This window comes from Vidua macroura, chromosome 3 (genome assembly GCF_024509145.1).
Source record: "Vidua macroura isolate BioBank_ID:100142 chromosome 3, ASM2450914v1, whole genome shotgun sequence".
In the NCBI taxonomy this organism is placed as follows: Eukaryota; Metazoa; Chordata; class Aves; order Passeriformes; family Viduidae; genus Vidua; species Vidua macroura.
In genome coordinates, this window is record NC_071573.1 from 32,781,094 (window position 1) to 32,804,459 (window position 23,366).

The 23,366-nt window shown below is 45.2% G+C and overlaps 1 protein-coding gene across 1 annotated transcript in view; it reads left to right on the forward strand.

Annotated features, from left to right (window-relative positions):
- CAPN13 (calpain 13) overlaps positions 1–23,366 on the forward strand; it is a 50,056-nt gene that overhangs the window by 22,084 nt on the left and 4,606 nt on the right. Inside the window, exons 6-19 of the mRNA XM_053973575.1 lie at positions 141–315; positions 1,200–1,268; positions 2,997–3,082; positions 4,434–4,508; positions 5,911–6,080; positions 7,644–7,789; positions 10,852–11,012; positions 12,602–12,638; positions 14,228–14,290; positions 15,331–15,388; positions 15,905–15,972; positions 17,456–17,524; positions 18,560–18,638; positions 21,421–21,537. Coding sequence (XP_053829550.1) covers positions 141–315; positions 1,200–1,268; positions 2,997–3,082; positions 4,434–4,508; positions 5,911–6,080; positions 7,644–7,789; positions 10,852–11,012; positions 12,602–12,638; positions 14,228–14,290; positions 15,331–15,388; positions 15,905–15,972; positions 17,456–17,524; positions 18,560–18,638; positions 21,421–21,537 — 1,373 coding nt within the window. The remainder of the gene's footprint in view (positions 1–140; positions 316–1,199; positions 1,269–2,996; positions 3,083–4,433; positions 4,509–5,910; positions 6,081–7,643; positions 7,790–10,851; positions 11,013–12,601; positions 12,639–14,227; positions 14,291–15,330; positions 15,389–15,904; positions 15,973–17,455; positions 17,525–18,559; positions 18,639–21,420; positions 21,538–23,366) is intronic.

Sequence of the window (23,366 nt, forward strand, 5' to 3'; positions counted from 1 at the left end):
CTGTGCTCACCACCTCAATGCACACATTCATTTTTAAAGCAAGCACTGTGTATTGTTTATAAAAACAGTGTAAGGACTAATTAACTTCTCTCTCTCTTTTTTTTCCTTTTTCTTTTTAATATTTTTAAAATTTTCCGTAGGCTGCAGGGCTCCTACCAGAACTTGAGTGGAGGCTACCTTTCAGATGCTTTAGTAGATCTCACAGGTGGAATCCAAGTGCAGTTTTCATTGAAGGATCCACCTCCTGATCTGGAGGAGATCCTGAAAGCAGCTGACAAATCTCGGTGTCTCATGGGGTGCAGCACCTCGGGCCAGGTGAGTCACAGGGCCGGTCACATTCCTCTCCTGGTTCAATGTGTTTGCACAAAGGCTGTTCTTTGGAGGGGAAAAGGAAATCCGTAATCACTCTGTAAAATAGTTACAGTTTATGGATGCCCAAAGGGATCTTGGCAGCAGAAAGTAGATAAGATTATTTGGTAGGGACTGTAAAGGCATTTGGGCAGATGTAGATGGATTGCTCTGTCCCACGGGGGGCTGTAGCTTCTCTCCTGGCTAATTCCACTGTGGTAGAGTGGTGTCCTCTTCCAGCAGGCCTGATTTCGGCCTCCTAACTTTGTGGTCAACTCTGGCAAGGCCAAAACACACCTCTCTTCTGTGAAAGGATGCAATTGTCTCATTGTGGCTTGCAGGCTTATTAATGCTGGGAAGTTGCAAAAGGCTTTGTGATATTCAGCAAGTACCTTTGATAAAATGTCTCCAAATCTTCCCCTACAGTATGTGACATGTGACTGTGAAGTGTGTGACACTGCTCCTGTAGTGCCTGCTTCCTCAGGACAGGAAGCTTGGCAGCTGCAAACAAGCCAAGGACTATTCCCTCTGCTCAGGTGGCTGATCTGGCTGTGAGTGGCAGGGAAATTCTGCAGTCCCCCAGCCTGACTGCAAGTCACCCAGTCCAGGTCATTCTGCAGTTGCAGCAGCTCTGCACTGTGGAAGGACTTGCAAAGAAGTGTAGATCTGTAGCTTTGTTAAATTTCCTGGCTTGCATATGGCTGCAGTGGGAACAGCCACATTCCTGTGGAGTATCTCTGAGATACTGCTGTGGTCAGACCCAAGGCTTTGTTTAGTGCCGTGGCAAATAGTTCTGGGAGCTGGTGGCCGTGTCTTGTGGAGCTAAAAGCTGTGATTTCTCCCTTCTGCAGTCGAGGAACATAGAGCTGAGGAATGGGATTGTACAGGGCCATGCCTACACCATCACAGGAACTGTGAAGGTAAGGTCAGGGACTTGTTCCTGCCTGGAGATCTTGTACTGATGATCCACTACAGGGCAGTTGTGTTGCTGTTCCAGTCAGAGTGATGTGAATTAGCTTCACACTCAGGGGGGATTGTTGAAAGCACGTAGTTCAAATTCCAAGAGATGGAAGGACTCTGGCACAACAAAAAGAGGAAGGATATCTAAATCCATGTTGTTTTCTAATGGAAAATGCAACTGAAATTTACTTTTGTTTTGGGACACTTCAGCAGTGTGTCCCAAATACAATACAATACCAGTGTGTCAAATATGGAGATTTCTGGAGATTTTAGTTCCATGCTGACTCTTTAAAAATGTGCTTTTGTGTTTCAAATGCAAGCAGAAGCAGTGGCTGAAATTGTGGGATTTGTCATATGATGCAAATCTACATTTGTTCAGCTCAATCACAAGCTGCCAAAAATCACTGTGTGAAAAGTAAATCGCTGGTTCAAGAACAGCATTTCTCCATCTTTTAAAGCTGTTGTACTCATGCAGAACTGCTCCTGGCTGAATATTAATATTGATGATCTGAAAACCAATTTATCACATGGATCAAAAGAAATTAAGGATTTTTTACAGCCAGAAGTCAGAACATGGCTTAGCCCAGTAAGCTGTAGTGCACACAGGGAGAGTTAACAGTGAAGAAAGAAACCAAACAATAGCTATGCTGTCAAGCAAGATAGCTACAAAACATTTGAATCTTGGAACCTAAAGTACCTTGGAAAGGGGACGTTGCTTTCCCTAAGCTACTTTCTCCCTTATCCCGCTCTCTCTGTTGGTTTTCTTGTGCCATGGCATTCTTGGTGCTATCATCACAGCCAGCATGCTGCTTCTTGGAGGCAAGGGGCTACAAAATGGAAATATGGGGGTTGCCAAGCTCCAGAGGAGGCCCCAGCTGTCTCTTTGCAGGGCAGGGGCAGAAGGGTGCCCAATTCTCCTGGAGGAGAAGCAGGCTGTTCCAGGCTCCTGCTGCTCCTGGTGTGTGAGAGAGGAGAAACAGTCTTTGCCCCACTTAATGAAGTGCCAAGACATCCAAGGGGTTGTCCTGAGGGGAAATTATTAGAGGCTGGGCCTTTGCCTGGGAAGAGACTGCCATGGTATTTTTTCCAACACTGCCTGTATGCATAAGGAGAGCCAGAAAACAAAGGCTTGCTTCTCCTTTCCTCTTCCACCATTTTGACTTCACTGGCAAAAGTTAATTGCTTCTGACTTAAATCAGTGGCAGCAAAAGGAGGAAAGCACCGGAAACCCCAGCTGCTGCAAACCACAGCATTGTAGATACAGACCCACAGATTCTGTTCATCGTCCGGTCTCTGTGCTGACTGTTGGCTTTCACTCCAGGCAGTCTGGTGACCTCATTCCTCAAAATCTCTGCCTTTGCTGACTCACAGCATCAGATGTGCAGAAATAGGCACTGGAATTTCCCAAGGCTGTTGAATTCATGCAGTGTGACAGGAATGCTGCTGCTTCTCTCTGTGTCAGCTATTCACTATCCTCAGAAAAGCAAAATGGGCGCGGTTTTCTCTCACACATCATTCTTTTGCAGTGTAGCAGAAGGGACTGATTTTTCATTGCTGGGAAAATGAGATCAGAGTTTAAATCTCGTCTCTAAGGTGTAGAGGAAGATCCTTTTTATTACCTTTCTCTTCACTGAATATCACAATTGTGAAAAGCTGTGACTGAGTTTGTTTTTCTTTCCTCTTTACAGATCCCCTACAAGAATGGCTGGAAACATATCATCAGGATCTGGAATCCATGGGGCCGTGGGGAGTGGAAGGGGCCCTGGAGTGATGAGTAGGGTCTTAAAGCTTTAATGTCATAGGGAATCAATCTTTTATAAGAACTTATGCCCTACACCCATTTTAACTAAACAGATATTTCCAAATCAGTTAATTATTAGCATTATTTCCATCTGCATAGCAACTGCCTGCAGAAATCCAATTCAGGTGAAAACTAATGCAGCCTTGCTAGGCTCAGGTGTCCCTTCTTGTCCATGCATACGCATTTTACCCAGTCCATAATTCTACAGAGGTCATGGATGAAAAAGCTCTTACTTCTTGGAGTAAGCTCTGACCATGTCCTTAGATGCTGGCTGGCTGCTTCTATTGAATTCTCCTGCAGAAACCATACATCCACCTTCCTCCTCTTTCTTCTGCTCCCATGAGTGTGACTCTGGAAAGAGGATGGTTAGACAAGTCCATGGAGCAGGGCAGTATTGAACACAGAGGGACAGAAAGAGTCCTTGGTTATTCCAGAGGCAAAGTGCCAGGGAATGGCTTGAACACATCTTTTGGATCCTTCATGCAGCTTTGGGGATGCAGGACCACTTTGCTGCCTGTGTGATAATCTAACATCTCCTTCCTGAAGAAAGGAATGATATAGGCTGCAACAGTATTTTGTAAATAAATAGGTCTTAGTTTTCCTTTTGGAATTGCATCAGTGTTTCCATGATTAGAGAGATGTTCTTGTGTCACTGTTAGGTTATTTAATAGCGTCCCACCCCTTCCTGTTGCTAGGACCACACACAAGCACTCTGCTGAGAAAAGTCAGGTTGGAGTGTTGCATCTGGAAGGGTTGGTGGGTTGTGTGGATGTGTCTAAGGCTGGGATAACAGCTCTCTGCTCAGGCAGCATCCTCCCATCCTTTTGGAAGGGTGGACTACAATCCTAAGTGTAATTGAAATGTCAGTAGTACATTCACAGGTAAGCTGCACAGATCAATAAATTATTGATTCATGTGCTGTTTATTTATCTTAAACTCTGCAGAAAGTACAATTATCACTTAATTATATACATGCTGGTTGGAAACAACACATTTGACTGGGTAATGTGCTCTCTACGTGTCAGTGGAATATCAGTGCTTCAGAGTGCTGTGGCTTGGTGCCTCACTACCCTCTCCAGCACGAGGACAGGTGACCAGGACAGCAGGGAGGACTCCCCCACCCCAGGCAGGGCAGCTCAGGCACAGCAAAGGCACAGAAGCTCATTTGCTGGCCTTGGCTGTGAAGCTATCACGCACAGTCCTGTTTCCAATGTGCAGTTTGTTCATCCCTCCTGATCCCTCATGGCCTGACAGGCTGGTTAGAGGAATAGGCCAAAGATGAAAAATTGTGCCTCACATCTTGTTGATTTGTTCTTTTTTGCAGCTCTCCTCAATGGGACCATGTTGAGCCTAAATACAGAGAAACCCTCCTCAGAAATAAGGATGATGGAGAATTCTGGTATTTCCCCATTGATTCTTTGTCTACTGGGTTTTCTATTTGCCTTCATTATGGAAAAAGTAATTTTGGCAGTTCTCTGTTCTTGGTGGTGGCTCAAGGCACCCTGTGTTACCTATGTGCAAGCAGCAAATTGGAGATTGTCCTGACCCTGTGGTTTCAATGGAAACAAGATGTGAAAAAATTGAGTTGGCCAAGATTAAGTGACAGGCTGATGAAAAAAAAAAAAAAAAAAAGAAAAGTGAGAGAACTAAAAATCCAGTCCTCTGAGACCCGGTCATTTTGTCACACCACCTCTCCTCATAAAGTCTATGGTTTGAACCTTGGACTGACAGATGCTTGAAGGGGACAGCTGGCTAAGCAGGTCACTGAGCTTGTGCACTTGACTGCTCTGCAGGTGCTTGTGGTTTTCACTGCCTCTGATTGCTCCAAGATACAGCTTAGCCATGTGTGGGCTGTCCCTTAGAAAAACTGATTATTCAGAAAGTGCACATGTGCCCTGTGGGGCTCTGAGGAAAGCAGGTGGGTCTGAAATACATATGTGAAGCATGAGCGTGGGACAGAACACTGTGGAGGTACAAGGGCAAGGGACAGTGGCAGAGGTGTGCTGGAGATGTCAGGGCTCCAGCAAGATAGCCCTGAACATGCCCTGTGGTTTACCCTGGGGCATTAGGGGCAGTTAGGGCAGCCCAAAATGCTTTGAGAGCTGAGCTCTTCTGCAAGGTAGCAGCCAGCAGAGCTGCAGGTGCCTGCAGTGCTCTCAGCAATCCCTTTTTAAAGACATGGGGTGATTGTGGATACCTAACTGGTGTCTTCACCGAATCACAGAGTGGAAGAAGGTACCACAGGGGGTCATCTTGTCCAGCCTCCTGCCCAAGCAGGGTCATCCCAGAGCACATGGCACAGGATAGTGATAAGATGGTTGTGAAATACTCCAGTGAGGGAGACTCCACACCCTCTCTGGGAAATATGTTCCAGAGTGTGGTCAGTTGCACAGTAAAGAAATTCTTCCTCATATTCAGGTGGAATTTCCTGTATATCTCTTTCTGCCCATTGCCTCTTCTCCTATTGCTTGGCACCAAGGAGCAGAGCCTGGTTCAACCTCTGATACCCTCCCTTCAGATACTGACATTGATGAGGTTCTGACTCAAGGTTGAACAGGCCCAGCTCCCTCAGCCTTTCCTCCTAAGAGAGATGCTCCATTCCCTTGACCATATTTATTGCTCTCCACTGGACCTTCTCCAGGAGCTCCATGTCTCTCTTGTACTGACGAGCCCAGAATTGGACACAGCTCTCCAGATGTGCCTCACCAGGGCTGAGTAGAGGGCCAGGATTCCCTCCCTTACCGGTTGGCAATGCTCTTCTGTTTTAAACTGAATGATGAGATTTCCCTCCTTCTCTGCAGGATGTCCTGTAAGAACTTCCAGGAGCATTTTTCACGGCTATATATATGTAACAACACCCCATCATTTCTGGACTTTGGAGATGAGCCCTACAAAACAACGTGGTCTCTGAACAGCTACACCAACCTGTGGAGACCAGGCCTTCCCACCAGGAGGAACCGCTATGCCTCAGGTAATGGATGCTCACTGCAGTCACCTGCTTGACTCCTCCTCTCCACTGATGTGAAGCATTCACTCTGAGCACTGAATTGCACAAGTATTGATTGCCAGCTGTTAATGCCTGCCTTTTCCCATTACAGCACTTATCAGCTAAACAGGCAGAAACAAAGCAACAGCACTGGCTGCTGAGTTAAAAAGGGAGACTTGTGATTTAGGAACCCTGGACTCTTTAAGTCAAAATGATCTTGTATATCTTCTTTCAGACAGTTGCAGTAGGTGTTACTGGGGACCTCATCAGAAAGTCTGGTCTGGCAAATATGCTGTTGATTTTACAGAGCTAAAAGTACTCTGAAATTAAATGGATATGGAATTTTAAAATTGTGCTACAAAGCTCTATTTTTTAAGGTAAAAAGGTCTTTTTGGGCTGATAAGACCAGTGGTTTTACTGCCTGTGCAAGAACTCTTCTGGCATTGTAAGCTCCAATCAGTAGTAGTATATTTTTACATTTTTATCTTATCTCATCTCACTTTTTTTTTACAGCTGCATCAGTGTTTGGGCTTTGTGTTTTTAATCTAGGATGGTAGTATCTGATCAGTGAAGAGGCTTCTTTTTTTCTCAAATGACAATCCTTCACTTAGCAGCAAACAGGTTTTGGCTTACAGAATTCAGGCTTCTGCTCCTAACCTGATCACCAGGTCTCAAGGTGTGATAACAAAGTAATGCCTGTGCTGCTGCACACCACAGTCACTGGGAATGAGCAAGGAGGTGCAGGGGCTTCTTGTAGGCAAGGGGCTACAAAATAGAAAGATGGGGGGTGCCAAGCTCCAGAGAAGGCCCTGAACTCAGAGTGTGCAGGCAGAGCTGTTTTCCTTGGAGCTGTGTTTCCCAACAGCCCTCTAGTAAAGTCCCTGTCCAAGTACAATCATTGAATTTGCAACTTTCAAGGCCACCCAACACAGGGATCTGGCTTAAATTCTACTCTGCTGCCATCTCAGTACTTTTTTCCCACTTTAAGCACTTCATTGTTTCTTTTTTTTTTTTTTTTCTTTTTTTAATCAGGAATTCTTCCTGTTAACCAAAGCCTTGGCCAAGAAGCAGCTGTTTCCCTCTGGTGCTTGACAGTCTGTCTGTCCATCACAAACATTAGCAGCAGGGAAGAAAAGGATAGCTTTGCACCATTTTGCCCTTTTCTATGTTTTTATCATCTCAAAGCCACAGCCCTTTTCAGCTTAGCCTCTGGGTCAGGTACCTGATTAAGAGCCACTGCTTTTCTGCTGCTGGGAAAGTGTGCCATGTTGCCATGCAGGTGAAGCAGATGTAGGGGGGGTTGAGAAATCCACACGACTTCTGTGACTTTGCCAGAAATTTCTAAAATGATAAATGTGCAATTAGTTTGCCTACAGATGCCTCAATTTCTAGTGCTAGTGTGGAGACTACAGTGCTCTGTTCTAATGAAAGGATCTTGGAGCAGTGACTGCCTATTCCTCTGGGTCAACACAAGCAAGATCTTACACAACAGGCTACTGCTGGAACATCTCTGAGCCTACTGTTAACCTATTAACATTTTCTCAGCAGGTGCAGCTTCAACAAACCCTCAGTATTTTTTCAAAGTGCTAGATCACAACCCAAAAACCTCTAATGTAGTAATTTCACTCATGCAAAAACATGCCAAGCATGTGCAGGATGAAAAAAAACTGAAGATTGGCTTTTACATTACCACGGTAAGCACAATCAGATATCATGTGGGCACTGTTGTTCTCTGTGTGGTTTATTTTACCTGTATGTGGGAATGCAAGACTGAATTGCCTTTTGGCCTGTTAAAAAGTCAGTATGTGATGTGAATTTCTGGGTGCTTTCTATTGTAGAAACTCAGAGTAAAAATAGAGTTAAGCAGGCTTAGTTTCTTTTATTCATGTCTTAAGGAACAAAGGTGGCACTTTTAGTTCTGTAGCATCCCAGAATAACCCTGGGAAACTCAGGGAGTCCCTGGGTTAGAAGATGTGCCAGGGCGATATCCTCTGTACCAGCAGTATGGGTGACATGCCGTGCTGGCTGAGCACAAGGCATGAGAGCCAGCACTAGCCACAGCCCTCGAGCAGCACTCCAGGTATAGCAGGGAAGCAGATTGTCTCTCATTACCCAGAGTGGGCCTGTCTTACTCATCCTCCTGTTTTCTGTCTGAAAAACCATGTAGAAACATTTATGAAATACATGAGAGCCTTTGCTGGAGACCAGTGTAGTGGAAATCCACTCAGACACCTGGGACCTCCACTACAATTTCTCTGGGTTTTTTCCTTGGTGACTGTCCAGAGAGGTGCCTTTTCAAGCTGTTCTCAGAGCATTACCAGGCTTACTGAAAGCACAGTTGCTAGTGTGGATGAATGCTAACCTTTCCCACAGTATTTTTCTTGTTGGCTGATGTCTGTGGGAGGCTATTGCTCCAAACCCAAAGACTAAAAAGGAAGCAGGGATTGCTATTACCCTAATGTCTCCTCAATCTCCTCATTACTGGAGAGGTTTGCCCTAGTCCCAGACTTTAAATAATTGATGCCATAAGTTTAACAGCTCCTCATAAAGGAAGAGCATGGCATTGTAGCTCAAAAAAAAAAGTGTGTCTGAGAAATAAAAGGTGTCATTAAAAGGGCATCCCTCCAGCAAGTGGAGTTCACTATCCCTGTGGGAGGATATCCTCTGTCCTGTGCAAGTATCAAGCCTGCAGCACTCCATCAGGCCAGCTGTGCCACTCAGAAAGAGCTGCTGCTCCTGGTGAAACGGGAATTGCTCCTTCCAGCATCCCCAAAAGTCACCAGACATGGAGTTCTCTCTCTGCTCCTGCACATGGAGTTCTCTCTCATGCTCCTCCATGTCCACCTTGATTAGTTACCCATTTTAACATGCGTGATGATATAGGTCTTGGTTCCCTCAAAAAAGGGGCTATTTAATCAGGAAGCAGACTAGGAGACAGATTTTCTCTATTCTTGCTTTATATTTAAAATTTTTCTTCCCCTCCAGTTGATGCTCAGATGTGTTTTCTCTCTCTTGGTATGAGATGGATCAAGGATGGATGAACGTCAATGAGTTTGTCAAGGCTGGATGACATGGCTTCTGTGGGCTGCCAGCCCATAGCTCACCTCAGGCTCCCTTTGGGCTCAGGTCACTTGGGTTTCTGACCTTATGAGCGACCTCCTACACACTCATGTGACCTCCTCCTACACAGGAGCTGGAGGGCAGGGCACCAGGATTACTGTGGAGCACCTGGGCAGCGAGGGCAAGGGAGCAGTTATGCTGCTCTGTACCATAGCTTTTATCAATTTAATGATACTGGTGCACATTCTTCCTGAGGATTATACAAAAAACATTCCCTCATGGACACACACTAAGTATTTTAATATGAGAGCTGCTCTACCAGCTCCTCACAGCCAGCCTGATGTTCTGTCCTGGTAGCAGCAAAAGTCAAGCCCAGGAGCTAAAACCAGACTGGGTGTGAGTGCCATTCCCTCAGTTTATTTCCCCGTTCAGCCATGAGAGCAGTCAGAACACATTTGGGGAAAAGTTTACAAGGGGTTTCTTTGCACAAGGAGAGTGCAGTTGGCAAGATTCATGTGGCTTCACTCTTCCTCCCAGATCTGCTTTCTCTGCTATGATTCATTAGCAGCATCATTCGTTGTTCGGTACCTTTTGAGATGCATCAAATTGTTGCTGTGAAGTAAAAGGAGTATTATCCCTTGGCAGGATGAGAGGAGAATGCAGTGCAGGCAAGGATGCAAAGCAGAATGGACGTATCTGATAGCTCTAGGAATCCTTTGATTAAATATAGACATGGAACACTAATACGTGGCTGTGAGGGAAGTTTAATGTTGTGTGATAGAGCTGAGAAATGTATAGAGGCTGATTCTTATCTCACACCAGTTTTGATTCCATTGAGATATTAATCTGCTTCTGCCTTTTACCAGAAGGAATGCGGAATAAGGCTCAAAAGTGGGGGGGGGGGGGGGGGAGGAAGTATTACACCATATATTTCTTTGCAGCACTGCCCATTTCTGCTCAAGATCTGACCCATAATACTTGGCAGTCTGTGTACCTCCCAGCCGTCTATAACACTAGTCATCCTATTTTTTTTTCCTTCCAAAATAGCAGTTTTATGTTATTGTCTCCCAAAGGCATGGCTCATAAATAACTCTGCCACGCTGTATAACCATTCTAAATGGAATTTATACACACTGATATATTTTGGGGAATATGTTAAGGAAGGGATTTTTATTATGCTATCTTTACATGTCATCATAGTAATAGCTGTTGCATTATATTTGTTTCATCTCAGCAAAAAAATACTGGAATAACAGATGAAAGATCAGAATACTCCGATTTCTTGTGACACTTGCTAATTTGGATTGGGATTCTTGAAGGATTGTCTCCTGGGTGACATGCTTAGAGGGCTCTCTGACCTCTTTGAGTCACAGAAGATCTCAGGGAAATCTTTAGTAATAGTATTCATCCTTGATTCCTTCGTGAACTCTGCTTAATGTTAATTGAAGTTCTCTTCAAATCTCCTTACATTCACTTTGGCTTCTGTTTCTTTCACTTTCTCCACCTTTGAGCAACTTTGATATGTCCTTGGAAAAAGCCTGTCCCCTGGAGGGGCTTTTCAGGCACTGGGGAGGTAGAGGCGTGATAGAGGCAATGTGTATTCAGAGAGGTGTGGGAATGGCAGGCTGCTGTGAGTGTGCTGTCTGATTTACTTTGGTTCCTAACAGGAAGACAGCCAGCTGTATTTTTCTTTCAGGAGAACTCCAGAGTTCTGAAGCAAATCTTTATCCAGACTCGAGATGTGACCAGGTATTTTATCCTGAACCCAGGAACCTACGCCGTTGTTCCTGCTGCAACAGAGGACCAGGAATTCAAATTTTTCTTACGAATTTTCATAAAGAATCAAGACTACCATGAGTAAGATCATACACACTCCTTAAAGGCCCCAGACTCACAGTATGCCAGGAAATAACTATTTAATGTCAAGATAACTGATGTGGCATTTTGCTTTTAGTGTATCCTTGGAGGATGAGGAAGGCACAGAGGAGTATAAAGAACCTATTGAGGGGGATCAGGTGTACACTCAGCTGCACAAGGGTGGCCACTGCAGAGCAGGGCAGGAGCTCATCTGCAGCCACCAAGGGTCTCAGCTTTGGCACAAAGAGAGCAATAATTGTGAGATCTGTCCTCTACCCTTGATTGTGGGGACATTTCTCTTTACTGAGAGGAGCATTGGGAGCTTGTTTTCCCTAATTCTTAACGGCTGTTCAGTAGTTTCTTATGATCTGCTGGATGGACAGATGGATCACGTTCCGTTCTGCTTGGAGTGGGACCTGGAGAAGCCAAGAGGCCTTGATCCTTTCACTCAGCCACCTCATAGATAGGCAGGGCTCCCTGTAGGCAGGAGAGCAGCCTTGAAGATAAGTGTAGTGGGAAAATGGTGTCTGAGTTCATGCAAAGGCAGCTATTACCACACACACACGCGCACGCGCGCACACACAAAACACATTCACATTATCACGTGAACGTGGTATTACATTTGGGTGTGGTTTACTCCCGGTAAGCAAGCTTTGAGTCACAGCATTCAGCCTCACCAAAAGACCCGCAAGCATCACCCGTGCAGTGCCTTCCCTTCAGCAAGATTTAGAGTGGATGTGATTGCTGCTCTTACCTCACTGGCCCATATCTTAATAATGAGATTGCTTTCCAGGCTTTGGCCCCTGGCAGAAATAGCCCAGAACCAACTGAGGCAGCTCCTGAGGTATAGAAGCAAACACAAGGAGTCCGTGCTGTGGGCTGGACTGCTTTCAGCAGAGTGAGTCATGTGAGACAGCTCAGCCCTGGAAGTGAGCTTTTCGGGAGAGCCTCTGACCCTCACAGACCTTCCTGAGCTCGGCCAAGTGTGGAGATGACCTTCCAGTGGGTCTTTGCAGCACTTACCTATACAGAAGTTATAAAAATAGAACATGGCTTGTCTAATTTCTCTACTGAAAGCAAAACTCAAGTACTGAATGTGGCTGCTAAGTGTGTCTTAGAAATGGTGACCCTGGCCCAGTTCCAGGCAGTCTGCAGACATTTAGATGTTGCCTTTTAATAGCCTGGGTGCTGTTTTTATTCCTGACTGTTAAGGTGAGCAAAGAGAAAGGACGTGAAAAATTTCTGTGGCTCAAGGCAGGGCTCTGTGTTCTGTGTGGTGAGGTTAGTCCTGGCATGCTCAGGGTGAGATAAGCTACCCTTTCTCTTCTGCTGGTGCCAACAGAGCTGGCTTGGGGAGGGCAGTGACCCCAGAGCAGCTGGAGACTCAGACCTGTCTGCACAGAGAGACCCAGGACTGGCGCAGCAGCATTGGCTGAACTGGGCCAGGCTGGGCCATGGGTGCTGAGCATCCTGTGGGGCTGTGGGCTGGGTGAGTGCTGCTGGTGGTGCCTGCCTTGCACCACAGCTGAAAATCAGTGCTCTGGAAAGGGCTCTTTTCTCCCAGTTTGATTCTTGTAACTCTTTTCTAGGAACTCAGTCTCCCTGACCAGCCCAGTGCTGCCAATGGTAAGAGTCTGAAAATTGGTGTAGGTTCTGGTGGTGATCATTTGGTTACCTCAAGTGACTCCTTTTCATCTGCTCTTTTCTCCCTTTACCACCTACTACTGTCCCAGAGTTTGACTCTGGAGCCCTGCAACCTTGCTGGGAGGTCAGGACACCTCTCTGGAGAGATGGGAGTGACAACAAAGCCCTTCCTCTTTTCATATGTCTATTTCAAAGCCTGATTTTTGAGGAGACAGATCTTATACAGTCCCTTTGTCAGTGTGTCCAAATGTCCTTTTCACCTCACCATCTTTAACACTTTGACAAACCAAATATAGCAGGGGAGAGAACACTTAAAAGATTCTAATTTCTTTCAATGTCTGTAAAATGGGTATGTATCTATGGGGGGGAGAGAGAGGGAAACAATTCCTGTGAGTGGGATTGGACATGCCTTCCCCATGGGAATGATTCCATTTAAGTGCTTGTACCCTATAAAGCACAGGCATCCATAGGGATGAGACTCAAATCAGATTTCTGCTGATTTTCATTAGGATATCTTCAGAGACAGAGACATAAAGCAAACTACACTTTGAAACTGGCTGCACCTCTACTTCAACCCACATTTTGTCCTCCCCAGCCCAGCTACCGTGTGTTTTTTGACTTCTTGCTGTGAGCTGTGCACATTGCCAGGGCTGGTCCAGCCCCTGCTGGTCCCACCAGCAAAACTCTGCCACTGAGAGGCTGCTATTTACAACCTTCAAAGACACAGATCTTTGAAGCCAGAGGTGTGAAGCTACTTCAGGAGAACAGAAAACTGAGTCCTTTCCTTGTGATTCATTTTCCAGCACACAATTAAGCCCCATTAGAGGGGTAGTGTAAATTGTGACATTTTATCTCTTTCCATTGACAAGCTGTCAGTTTACCTGGCTGTTGTCCTTAGCCAATGTTTTGACTTTGATGAATTGTGGTACCCACAGTTTCTGCTCCTGTTCAGGTATTTGGGCTTCTATGGTATGAAGTATCTCACACAGAGATGAAGGCATTGAGCCTCGGGCCTAGATTTTTTCTGAAAACTTTATAATGTTAAGGATAATTCCCCTTAGTGCCTGGTGGATCTTTTCACTGGAAGGTTGAAAAAAAATCACTTAACCATTGAATTGCAATTGCTCAGGTATAGTCCAAGCTTGTCTTGGGATTGAGAAGGTACAAGAGGAAGAAAAAGTCAATTTGTGTTCTATTTTCTTGGTTCACATGAATCTTCCCATGCCCTGAGCAGTGGTCCCAACCAAGGTCCACCAATAAGCATCAGGTCTTGTATCTCCATACTCATATATTGACTTGCTGAATTCCACCATGGATATGTTCTGTCATCTTCCTTAAGCCCTGAACTGCTCCTCCCTGGTTGTACTAGCTGCTAACACCCAAAATATGCTTCTTCCTTCATTGCAATAGCAGTTGTTCACTCCTAGGCCACTTTATTTTGGGGGTGTGAAAACTGCAGCCTGTACTGTACATTCCCTTCCCCTCTAAAGTGCTGTTTGGATCTGCAGACTTTTGCCTCCAGTTGTTTTGTAGCTGAATTATTTATTCACTGCTCTTTGTTTTTGATGCAGGATGTACCAAGACAGAACCAGGACAGCTCCTATAAGGCTCTTTTCCTAAGATACGCTGAGCAGGTACCCTCTCCAGAACATATTGTTGAAAAAAATAATTTAAAAACTACATGTGAACTTGTAAAAAGAAAAACTGATCTATGATGTTGATACAAATCCATTTTAGATTTTTTTTTTTAATTTTTAAATGTAGCTCCATCCTCAAGTGGATACCCTGAAAATGGTATTGATTGACCTGCCAAAACCCCCAGAAAAATGGGACATTCAGCTGGGATAGATTGTCTAGTGCCATATATCAGTGGAATATTGGAGATTTATAGTTGACTTGGTGATGGGCTTGCATGTGTTGCATGTGTACTTTTTTTTTTTTTCTTTTTTTCTTTTTTTCTTTTTTTGCTTTGGTTTGTTTATTTGCTGAAAGCAATTAGAAAGCCTTGGGTAGTCGTCCCCCCCCCCCCCCCCCCCCCGCTCATCAGCATCATTTTCCATTTGCCTTCTCAGCACTTGGAAACCAGACATCAGTCAGTGTTTGAGTAATTGATTCCTGCTCTTTCAGAGCCAAGCTCTGTGTTCACAGGAGATGCTTTTAATGGTTTAATAAACTGTTATAAAGAACTCCTTGACTTAGTCAAGAGGAAAAAATTCGCTGTCAAAAGCCTGTGCACAATGAACCTCTCGCAGTTAATGGTTATATCAATGCATGAAGGTGAAAATGAGCAGGGCTGCCACGCCAGGTGCCCCGGGGGTGCCTCGGCAGGGCAGGGAGGCGGCCGGGATGGCTGATGGTCAGCAGTGTCTGTGCTCCCAGCCCACTCACACAGTGCCTGCTGTGCTGCCCATCCACAGTTCCCCGTCCCTGCAGAAAAAAACCCGTGATGATGGCAGTGCCTGGAACTCCCTGGCAGCTGTAGGGAAGGACCTGGAGTGGCCCAGCAGCGTGGAGGGCCCTGTTATGCTCCAGAGGGGATGCTGCTGCTCCTTTGATATATATAAACTGAGGTTCTTAGTTGCCACAGTGCCTGAGAAAAAAGGTTTTGGGGAAAAGTGACACAGGAGAAAATTTTATGCTCACAGACGTCTCTCTGTGTTTTATTTTGCATCAGGGCTCAGCTATTGATGCCTCGCAGCTGCAACAACTCCTTAATGAAGTGATCTTGCAAGGTAAAGGTTTTACAGCCCAACTACTGTTTTTGGTGCTTCCCTATCCTTAGACATAGGCTTTAATGGTGTCCTGATGGTCCTTAAACAATCCTTATTGTGGCTTACTGCACTGTGGGATGAGAGCATGAGAGGGGCACAGCTGGGGGCTGGAACCAACTCAGCTATGCACAAGGCTTAAAGTGCTCTTAGGACTTGCTAAATCAGCTTAAGTGGCCTTTCTTGTCACTGCCATTTTCCTTATTTCAAGAGGGAAGTGTTTCCGTCCGTGGGCACGGACTGTGCAGAGTGTGCCCAAACAGGGCACCTGTCCTTGGGGAATGTGGAAGTGTCTGAGATGTGCAGATTCCCTCAGCTTGGCACAGAGCCCTTACTGCTGTTTGAGATCCTGAACCACAGCTGGGGCTTTTCAGCTGTGTGAGCCTTCAGCCTGGTGTCCTCCTTCCCTTAGAACGGTGTCCTGATGCCTGTCACAGCCCTTGCTCTTGCTAATTCCTTCTGGTTTGTCATTCCTTGCAGATGAAATGACCAGCCTGGGAGGGAGATTCAGCTTTGATTCATGCAGAGGCATTTTAGCTCTGATGGATGTATCCTTTCAGCAGAAGCAATAAACTTCCCTGGTGCTGCCCATCCTTGCCTTGAGTTATGGCTGAGCTGAGCATCCCAGTGTGAGAACCTGCAAGTAAATATTAGCCCCAATCCTCTATAAATAACTGTCCCATAGTCCATGCAGGACTTTGTTGTGCATGCCCTGGCTCTGGTGTGTCTGCTGAAAGGTAAGGATCAACCTTCTGCTACCATCTTTGCTCTCATTTTGCCCTCTCTGGGGCTTGGCTAAGCTTCACCCTTGGGTAGGGGTCTTAGGCAGAGCTGAGACAAGGAGGCAGAACAGAGTTTAGGCATAGCTCAGCTGTTCTGTGGTGGCTGTACCATGCCGGCCTGGGGTGGCACTTTAGCAGGCTGCCAGCAATGCTGGTGTCAGGGGCAGAAACATGGTCACTGCTGAATCCTAGGCACTGGCCTGGCAGGCCATCCCAGAGTACATTTCTGGTCTTATCTTTCCTACTTACCTGAATGACCCAGTCTTTTTACTCTTAACAAGACAACACAAGAAATACATTTCTGGCTATTGTAGAACAAGAGGACTCCTTGATGGAAACATACATCTCCCTCATGTGTTTCTTCCCCTTTGCTTGTTCATTGTCTCTTTCCCTCCATGCCTTGAAAAAGCTTTGAAACATTTGCAGACCTTTAAAAACTGCCAGAGAATGAATAAAAATGACCAGAAGTCCCTCTCTCTTTCCAGCTTTCAGCATCTAGCCAGTGAAAGAGACTTTTCCTCCTCTGTAAAGCCTGTCCTGGGATAAGGGGGCACTGTGAATGCATGGCATGTGCCAAGAGCTGACAAAGCCTCTGCTCTGGATGGATTTTTAATTCTCTGGCCTGCAGATAACCCATGTACAGTGTGACCTATCCTGGCCTGCAAAGCCAGGATCAGCTGTTTTCATTCAGGTTCCATGACAGTGATGTTTATCTGCTTGTATTTCACTGGTGATGAGTTTTGCTTTCGGGGAGGTTTTACCATCCTGCACTGGGGTGGGTGCTGTGTGTCAGCCAGAATTCCTGGGTGGACTATGGAGGGGAGCAGGTTCAGGATCATCTCCTCATGCTCTTGACTCCTCAGTGCCTGTTCTCCTGGAGGATCCAGGCAGAGCAGATTCCCCCTGTGGTGCCCCGTGCAGAGGCAAGACCATGGGGCCATGTTAATTCACAGGGGACTCCGTGCTCCAGGGCTAAATGTCACCGCAGCTTCCCCTGTGGTTAAAGACGCCTTATAAATAGAAACCTTCTGTGGTTTGTGAGCACAGGCATGAGCAGCTGTACAATGTGACAAAGAAGATGGAGTTAAACACGACTGAGAGCAGGAAAACTCTCAGCTTTCTCAGCACGAAGTAACCGACAGAAGAGGCTGCATCTTATGTGTTCAGTTCTGTGCAGGCAGCATCCCCAGCAACAAAGACAGCCAGGTTCAGCTCTCATTAAGTGCTCGATTCTTAACTAAATGCACAGCTCAACTCGAACGGAAGACTCACCCTGCAGGAGTTCAGGAGCCTCTGGCGGAGTCTCACTAAGTACATGGTATGGGGGAGGGGGTGGCTCTCTCTTGGCTGTGGATACTTTGGATTATGTGGATATTGTGGATTCTGAACCCCGGGGCTTTCCAGCAGCGGGGAGCAGATGCTCCGTGCTCTCAGAGCGCTGCAGGGAGAAGCCTTGCAGAGGTTGCTTGCTTAGCGGGTCAGAGTTCCCTTCTCTCACGCAAGGGAGGCAGTGGTGTGTGTAAAGTGCTCCAAATGAGCAGCCCAGGCTTTTCCAGCACAGAGAACATTGAGGAAAAAGGTAGGAAGGCCAATTAGGCTCAGAATCTGATGGAAATCTCTATGTCTGTGCCTCTGTGCCACCACTGGCTTGCGCTTTTTTTTTTTTTTTTGTTTTGGTTTGGTTTGGTTTGGTTTGGTTTTTTTTTTTTTGTGTTTTTTTTGGGTTTTTTTTTTTGTTTTTAATTTGAAAAGCTTTCTAAGCTGAAATGACTTCTTGAACAGAGTCATCTGAAAAATGTCATTTCCTCATTTCTGCAGTTTCTAGTGGAAATGTATAGGATCTGATGAGAGTTTGTCTGGGAGAAATGTTTCTGCTCCAGGATAAGCACTGGAAACATTGACATGGTATTTAGGGTCCCACCTAATTTCTTCAGGGCAGGCATGGCAGCTTCTCTGTGTCAGGTCCTTCTCCCTCAGCCTTGGTGCAGGACAGGAGGGTTTTCTCAAGACTCGGGTTTGGGTGGACTCCAATTTATTCCATTCCTCTTGAGATGGTCTGAGACCACCTAGTTCCCCATCTAGATAAGGGTGCTCTTCCCACTGACAGCACCTCAAATGTGGCTTGTGGTGTGTTAGGAAAGCAAAAAGGCTTCTGCCCACCCCAAACTGTGGGATTTCTTACACAGTAGCATTGTCAGAGCCTTCTGAAAATGGGTCTCCCTTGTCACAGCCACCCCATCTCACCTGTTGAACTTCTTTGCAGCATATTTATTAAGGGAGAAGAACTGGTTGTAGTAGTAAATGTGGAGAATGGTGGTAAGAGCTTGAAATCTGCATTTGCACTGTATTTTAGGATATCTTCTTCAAGGAAGACAGAAACCATTCTGGATTTCTTGATGTTGCTGAACTGGAGAATGCGATACAGGCAGCAGGTACGCCCAGAGGTGCCGAGCAGCTCCCTTTGTTTTCCCTGTGGCAGTGAAGAAAAGGATGAAAAAGAAAGAGTAAATAAAAAAAGATTTTTAGGGAGAAAGTGGCTTGGATTTCACAGAGATGCCAGTTAGATCACAGCTCTGCTGAGAGGTCTGTACTGGGGAGCCAGCAGAGAGATGCAGAGAAGTGCAGCACTGACCCGACCTGCTTCTAGGTCATGGATGGAACATCCAGTAGAGAGGAAAGGAGAAAAGAAGAGTGGATTCTTGCACTTGTCTCAGTTCCTGCAGTTTCTCTCCAGGGCAGTGACTAAGTCTAGACGGGAAAGCCACACCGACAGGCATTTGTTTAGTTTGCACTGACCTCTGTTGGCTACTGAGTGCTGAAACTCTCAGTGAGTGCACGAGTGAAGTATTTCAGCTGAGTCGTCTCGAAGGAGACTGTGCGTGAAGCACCTCTCTGACGCAGCGATCCCCTTTTAAGAGTACAGTAGAGAAGCTCCCATTTGGCTGCCTGGAGCTCGGAGGGGTGCTGTCCCAGGAGGAAACTGGTGCACAATCGCTATCCCTGGAAGCTGAGGGGGTGCTTATATAATTATTTTTTTTTTTGCTGCTGGGCAAAGAGAGCTTTTTTATATATGCATATATAATATTTTTGAGAGCTGGGGAAAGCATGAGCACCTGTCTGAGAAGTGCAGCACTGATGTGCCAAATGTCAAAGGAGAAGTTGTCAAGGCCATTCTGTGAGAAAGATGCTAAAGTGTAAAACTGGGAGGAAAATTGGACATGGAAAAGTCCTGTCAGCCAGAACAATGCAGCTGTTTGAAGGGATAAAAAGGCACTGTTAAGTGGCAAATTCAATACATGTTTGGCTACAAGTAGTTCTGAGTGGGGAAGAAAATTACAAGCTCATTCTTGCTGCCCTCTGAGCCAGACATCTGCATTTAAATCTGGCTTGGCAATGGGACGATCCCTGTCCTGGCTTTTGAGCAGGAACCCCAGAAGGCGTATGGAAGCTTGGTGCTACCTCTGGGAATGGTATTAATATATCTAAATTCAGCTCCTAGCCAGCTGTTCCCTGAAGTGTTCAGTGCTTTCCCCAACAAAACACTGCAGTGTGTGCTTAATTTTCACTGTTTTCCTAATGCTTCCAATAATAATAATGGATCAGAGTAAAGCAGGCCAGCTGCATTCACAGCAGTGCTGCCCTGAAATACAGCAGCATTGGCTTGATATATTTACAAACTCCTCTTTGGCAAGAGCAAATGATTCAAAATAAATTTTATAAATAGGGAAACATCAAGTCAGTAATTAAAACCTTGGCTAACACCAGAGGGAGGAATCCAGCCGATAAAAGGTTTGGGGAGTAGACTTACAAATCAGCTGAAAAGTCTTGGGAACAGAGAGGACTGACCCTTCAGTCTGGTTGATGGGGTTTAGAGACATTGCCAAGAGAGCAGATTTCAGAGCAAGTGTATCCCAGACTGACCAGGCCAAATTCTTGGTGTTTTACTAATGTAAGACTTGACTGCAGCATCCCATAAGTAATATTTGCTGGAATCCAGTGTCTGGAGAGAGCTTGATTGAATTCCTACTGTCTTCAAAAGGTTAAAAATAGAATTCATTGCTCACTGCTACAGTGGTTTAAAACCAGACTCAAAGAAGACATTTAATTAATTAGATTAATTTTTAATTACTATCTTTATCTCATTTGAAAAGAATATAAAATCATGTTTACTTTAATTTGAAATGTATCTTAAGCCCAAATGTATTTCCATTCTTTAATTATTCAGCATAATGCACCTGCTTCCTGCTGGAGACCTCCAACTAGGCTCATGCAACCAGAGTTTGTCAATGGTGGTACTAAACCACTTCAATCGGCGCTCTCTCTCCCTACACAGGTGTAGAAAAGCCATTTCTTTTATTTCTGCTTTTTCAACTAATTTAGCTCCATGATGAGTTCATTTAAAACAGAAAAGTTTAGAGCTGGTTGAAAAAGCAAGGAAGTTACTTCACATCCAGCTAAGCTACTAAAACCTGGAGTGAGCAAATGAGACTTTTCTGAAGTCTCAGAGAAGGTATTAAACCAAAGCTATCAGTCCAGCTCTCTGCAGAAAATTTCCCTTTTGTTTTGCAAATCAGCTTTTAGTGCAAAATATATTTAAATCATTCTTCTTATATAGCCAGCACATTTAGGGTAGTTTTATTCAACTAATAAAAGAATCATTCTAAAAAGCAATTTTTGTTCATTCAGTTGAATACCAATTTCCATCCAAACAGACTGCGACACAAATACTGAATAATCAGCTAATAAAAAAGAAATGCACCCTTCACCATTTTCTAATAGAAGAGAAAATGTAAAAATTAAGAATCTCAAGCATGCTATGCAGGATAATACCTGAGCATGCAGCAATGCAGCATCTGCCTCTTTAGCAGAAAGAGCCAGTGGTTTGGAAATGATACACTCAGACTTTTACAGTTATGAGCCAAAGAAAATCACCTTTTCTTATAGAAAATAAAAACTAGAAAGGCAAAGCAAGGTAACACTAGATTAGTTAGCTCAGTGTTTGCAGCTTGCTGACTTAAGCCGCCATGGCAGTCAGTGAGTAAGGCGACTTTGGTTTTCCATTACCCTACCCTGACTCTTAGGCACAAAGTCGGGGAAAAGCTGTCCAGGAATGTACGACAGGGCAGGGGGCTGAGGGTGTCCCCAGCTTGTTGGCAGGGTGCAGGAGGCCATCAGAGCTGCTCCATCCCCTCCCAGCGTGTCTTCCCTCGGCAGGTCTGGCCACCGACACGCAGCTGCTGCGCCTGATGACGCTGCGCTACGGCGATGCCGCCGGCAGGGTTGGCTTCTCTGACTTCGTGTGCTGCATGCTGCGCCTCGACACCATGACCCGTGAGTGCCAGCACTGCCAGGGCATGTGGCAGCAGGGCAGCCTGCAAAGCCAGGCTGAGAGCAGGGACAAGGGACACGACACGAGGCGTAATAAGACCAGTCTAACAGAGTAGCTTGGAAGTGACACACCTGCCCCGCGCCCAGGTGTGGCCCAGCAGCTCTTTGGGCAGCCTGCAAGCAAGGAACCAGATTTATCTCCTGTGCACTGGAGCAACGGGCTGCTAGAGAGCAGTTCCGTGTTCAGTAAAGTTCTCTCCATTTTCTGGTAAGGAGAAAGTCCAGTATTCTCTGTGGATAAACAAACCCATTCCCCGTGTCACATCCAGCTATTGCCTGGCACTTGCGAGGAGGGAGTGTCTGTAAATGAGCTTTTGCCTGAATGGAAATTAAATTTGGTTTTACAAAATCATAATTTTTGCTACTCTAATAATAAGCATTTTGATTGGAGATATTGATAGTTAAACAAAGTCAGCAACTGTGACCCTGCACTAGAACATTGCTACAGCAATTTATTTCATCTTTGGAATGAGCTGGGTTTCAACAGTGCATGGAAACGAGCGTTCATTTTCTCCCATGTGTTTTGTAGCACTGATGTTTAATGGGCCAATAGTGGTCAGCAGATCTGCTTGGATGACACTGCTGAAAATCCCATTTCAAGGGAGTACAGCAGAAGCAGCTCTGAAAGCATTGTAAAATGAGAGCGTGTCCCGATTTTAATGCTTTCATTAAAAAAAAAAGCTCATAAACACCCATTTTTTGTGATTATACATGTCACTTGCTGTAGATGAAAGTTTTTATACCTAAATTAGTACCACAGTATCTTTTTTTTCCACTTAAAAAAGATCCTTTTACATTTTAAGAGCCAATGAGCAAATCCTTTGCATCCATGTGGAAAGGAGTATCTAAAAGTTTCATTGCTGTCTGTAATAAGAATCTTAAAATGCTCTCCACTCTTTCAGTTTTCCTTTTACAGAGGGTTTAATGTGGAATACATTTCTCAAACTTTTTAGATCATTGTGAAAAAGTTTGTTACAGGAGAGGATAAGGGTGCCAAGTAGGAATAAAAGGCAGTCAACCTTTATGATTATGTGAATGCAGCGGGGAAGATAAAATCTATCCCATTAAAACATTATTCATCCTTTCAAGATAGCCAGAGATGAGACCCAAACCAAAAGCAGCATTTTCTTTGCAAATTCTATTTAACTGGAGTTAATGAAGCAGTAAAGAGGCACTTACCTCTGCCCAGAGGAGGTAATTTCAGCGCTGCCACTTTTTCCTAAAAAGACTGCTGGGTGCAAGCCCAGCCCTGCATTTGCAGCCTTGTCAAGGCACTGGGCACAAAACAAGGATTTCCTTGTTCTGTGCCTTTCTTCAGAGCAGTGTGGGCTGGATGTGCCACCTTTCCTCCCTGCTCTGGGCCATACAGGTAGCTCTGGTAGCCTCCTAAGGGGCAGATGAGCAATGAGCCCTTGTGCCCTGTTCCTACCCCCTCCCAGCAGACTTTTTCCTAAAGCTGGGCAGGTTTCAAAACACCTGTAATCTTACAAGTCTTTTCCATTCAGGGTGGGAAACTCCAGGCTCCCAGAGAAATGTGTCATTCAAGGATGGACAGACTTAAATTTGTTTCAACTTTTTATTACTGTTATAACAGCACACTTCTAGGAGAAAAGTAATTTCGAAATAAATAAAACCCCTCAAAATACTGTGTTTTGAGTTTATCCAAACACTTGGGTTTGAAGACTTCTCCTAGACATACTGCAATATAAATATGCACATAGAATAACAATATTTGAATGGATTTAAATTTCCTGATGGCAAAGTGTTCTGTC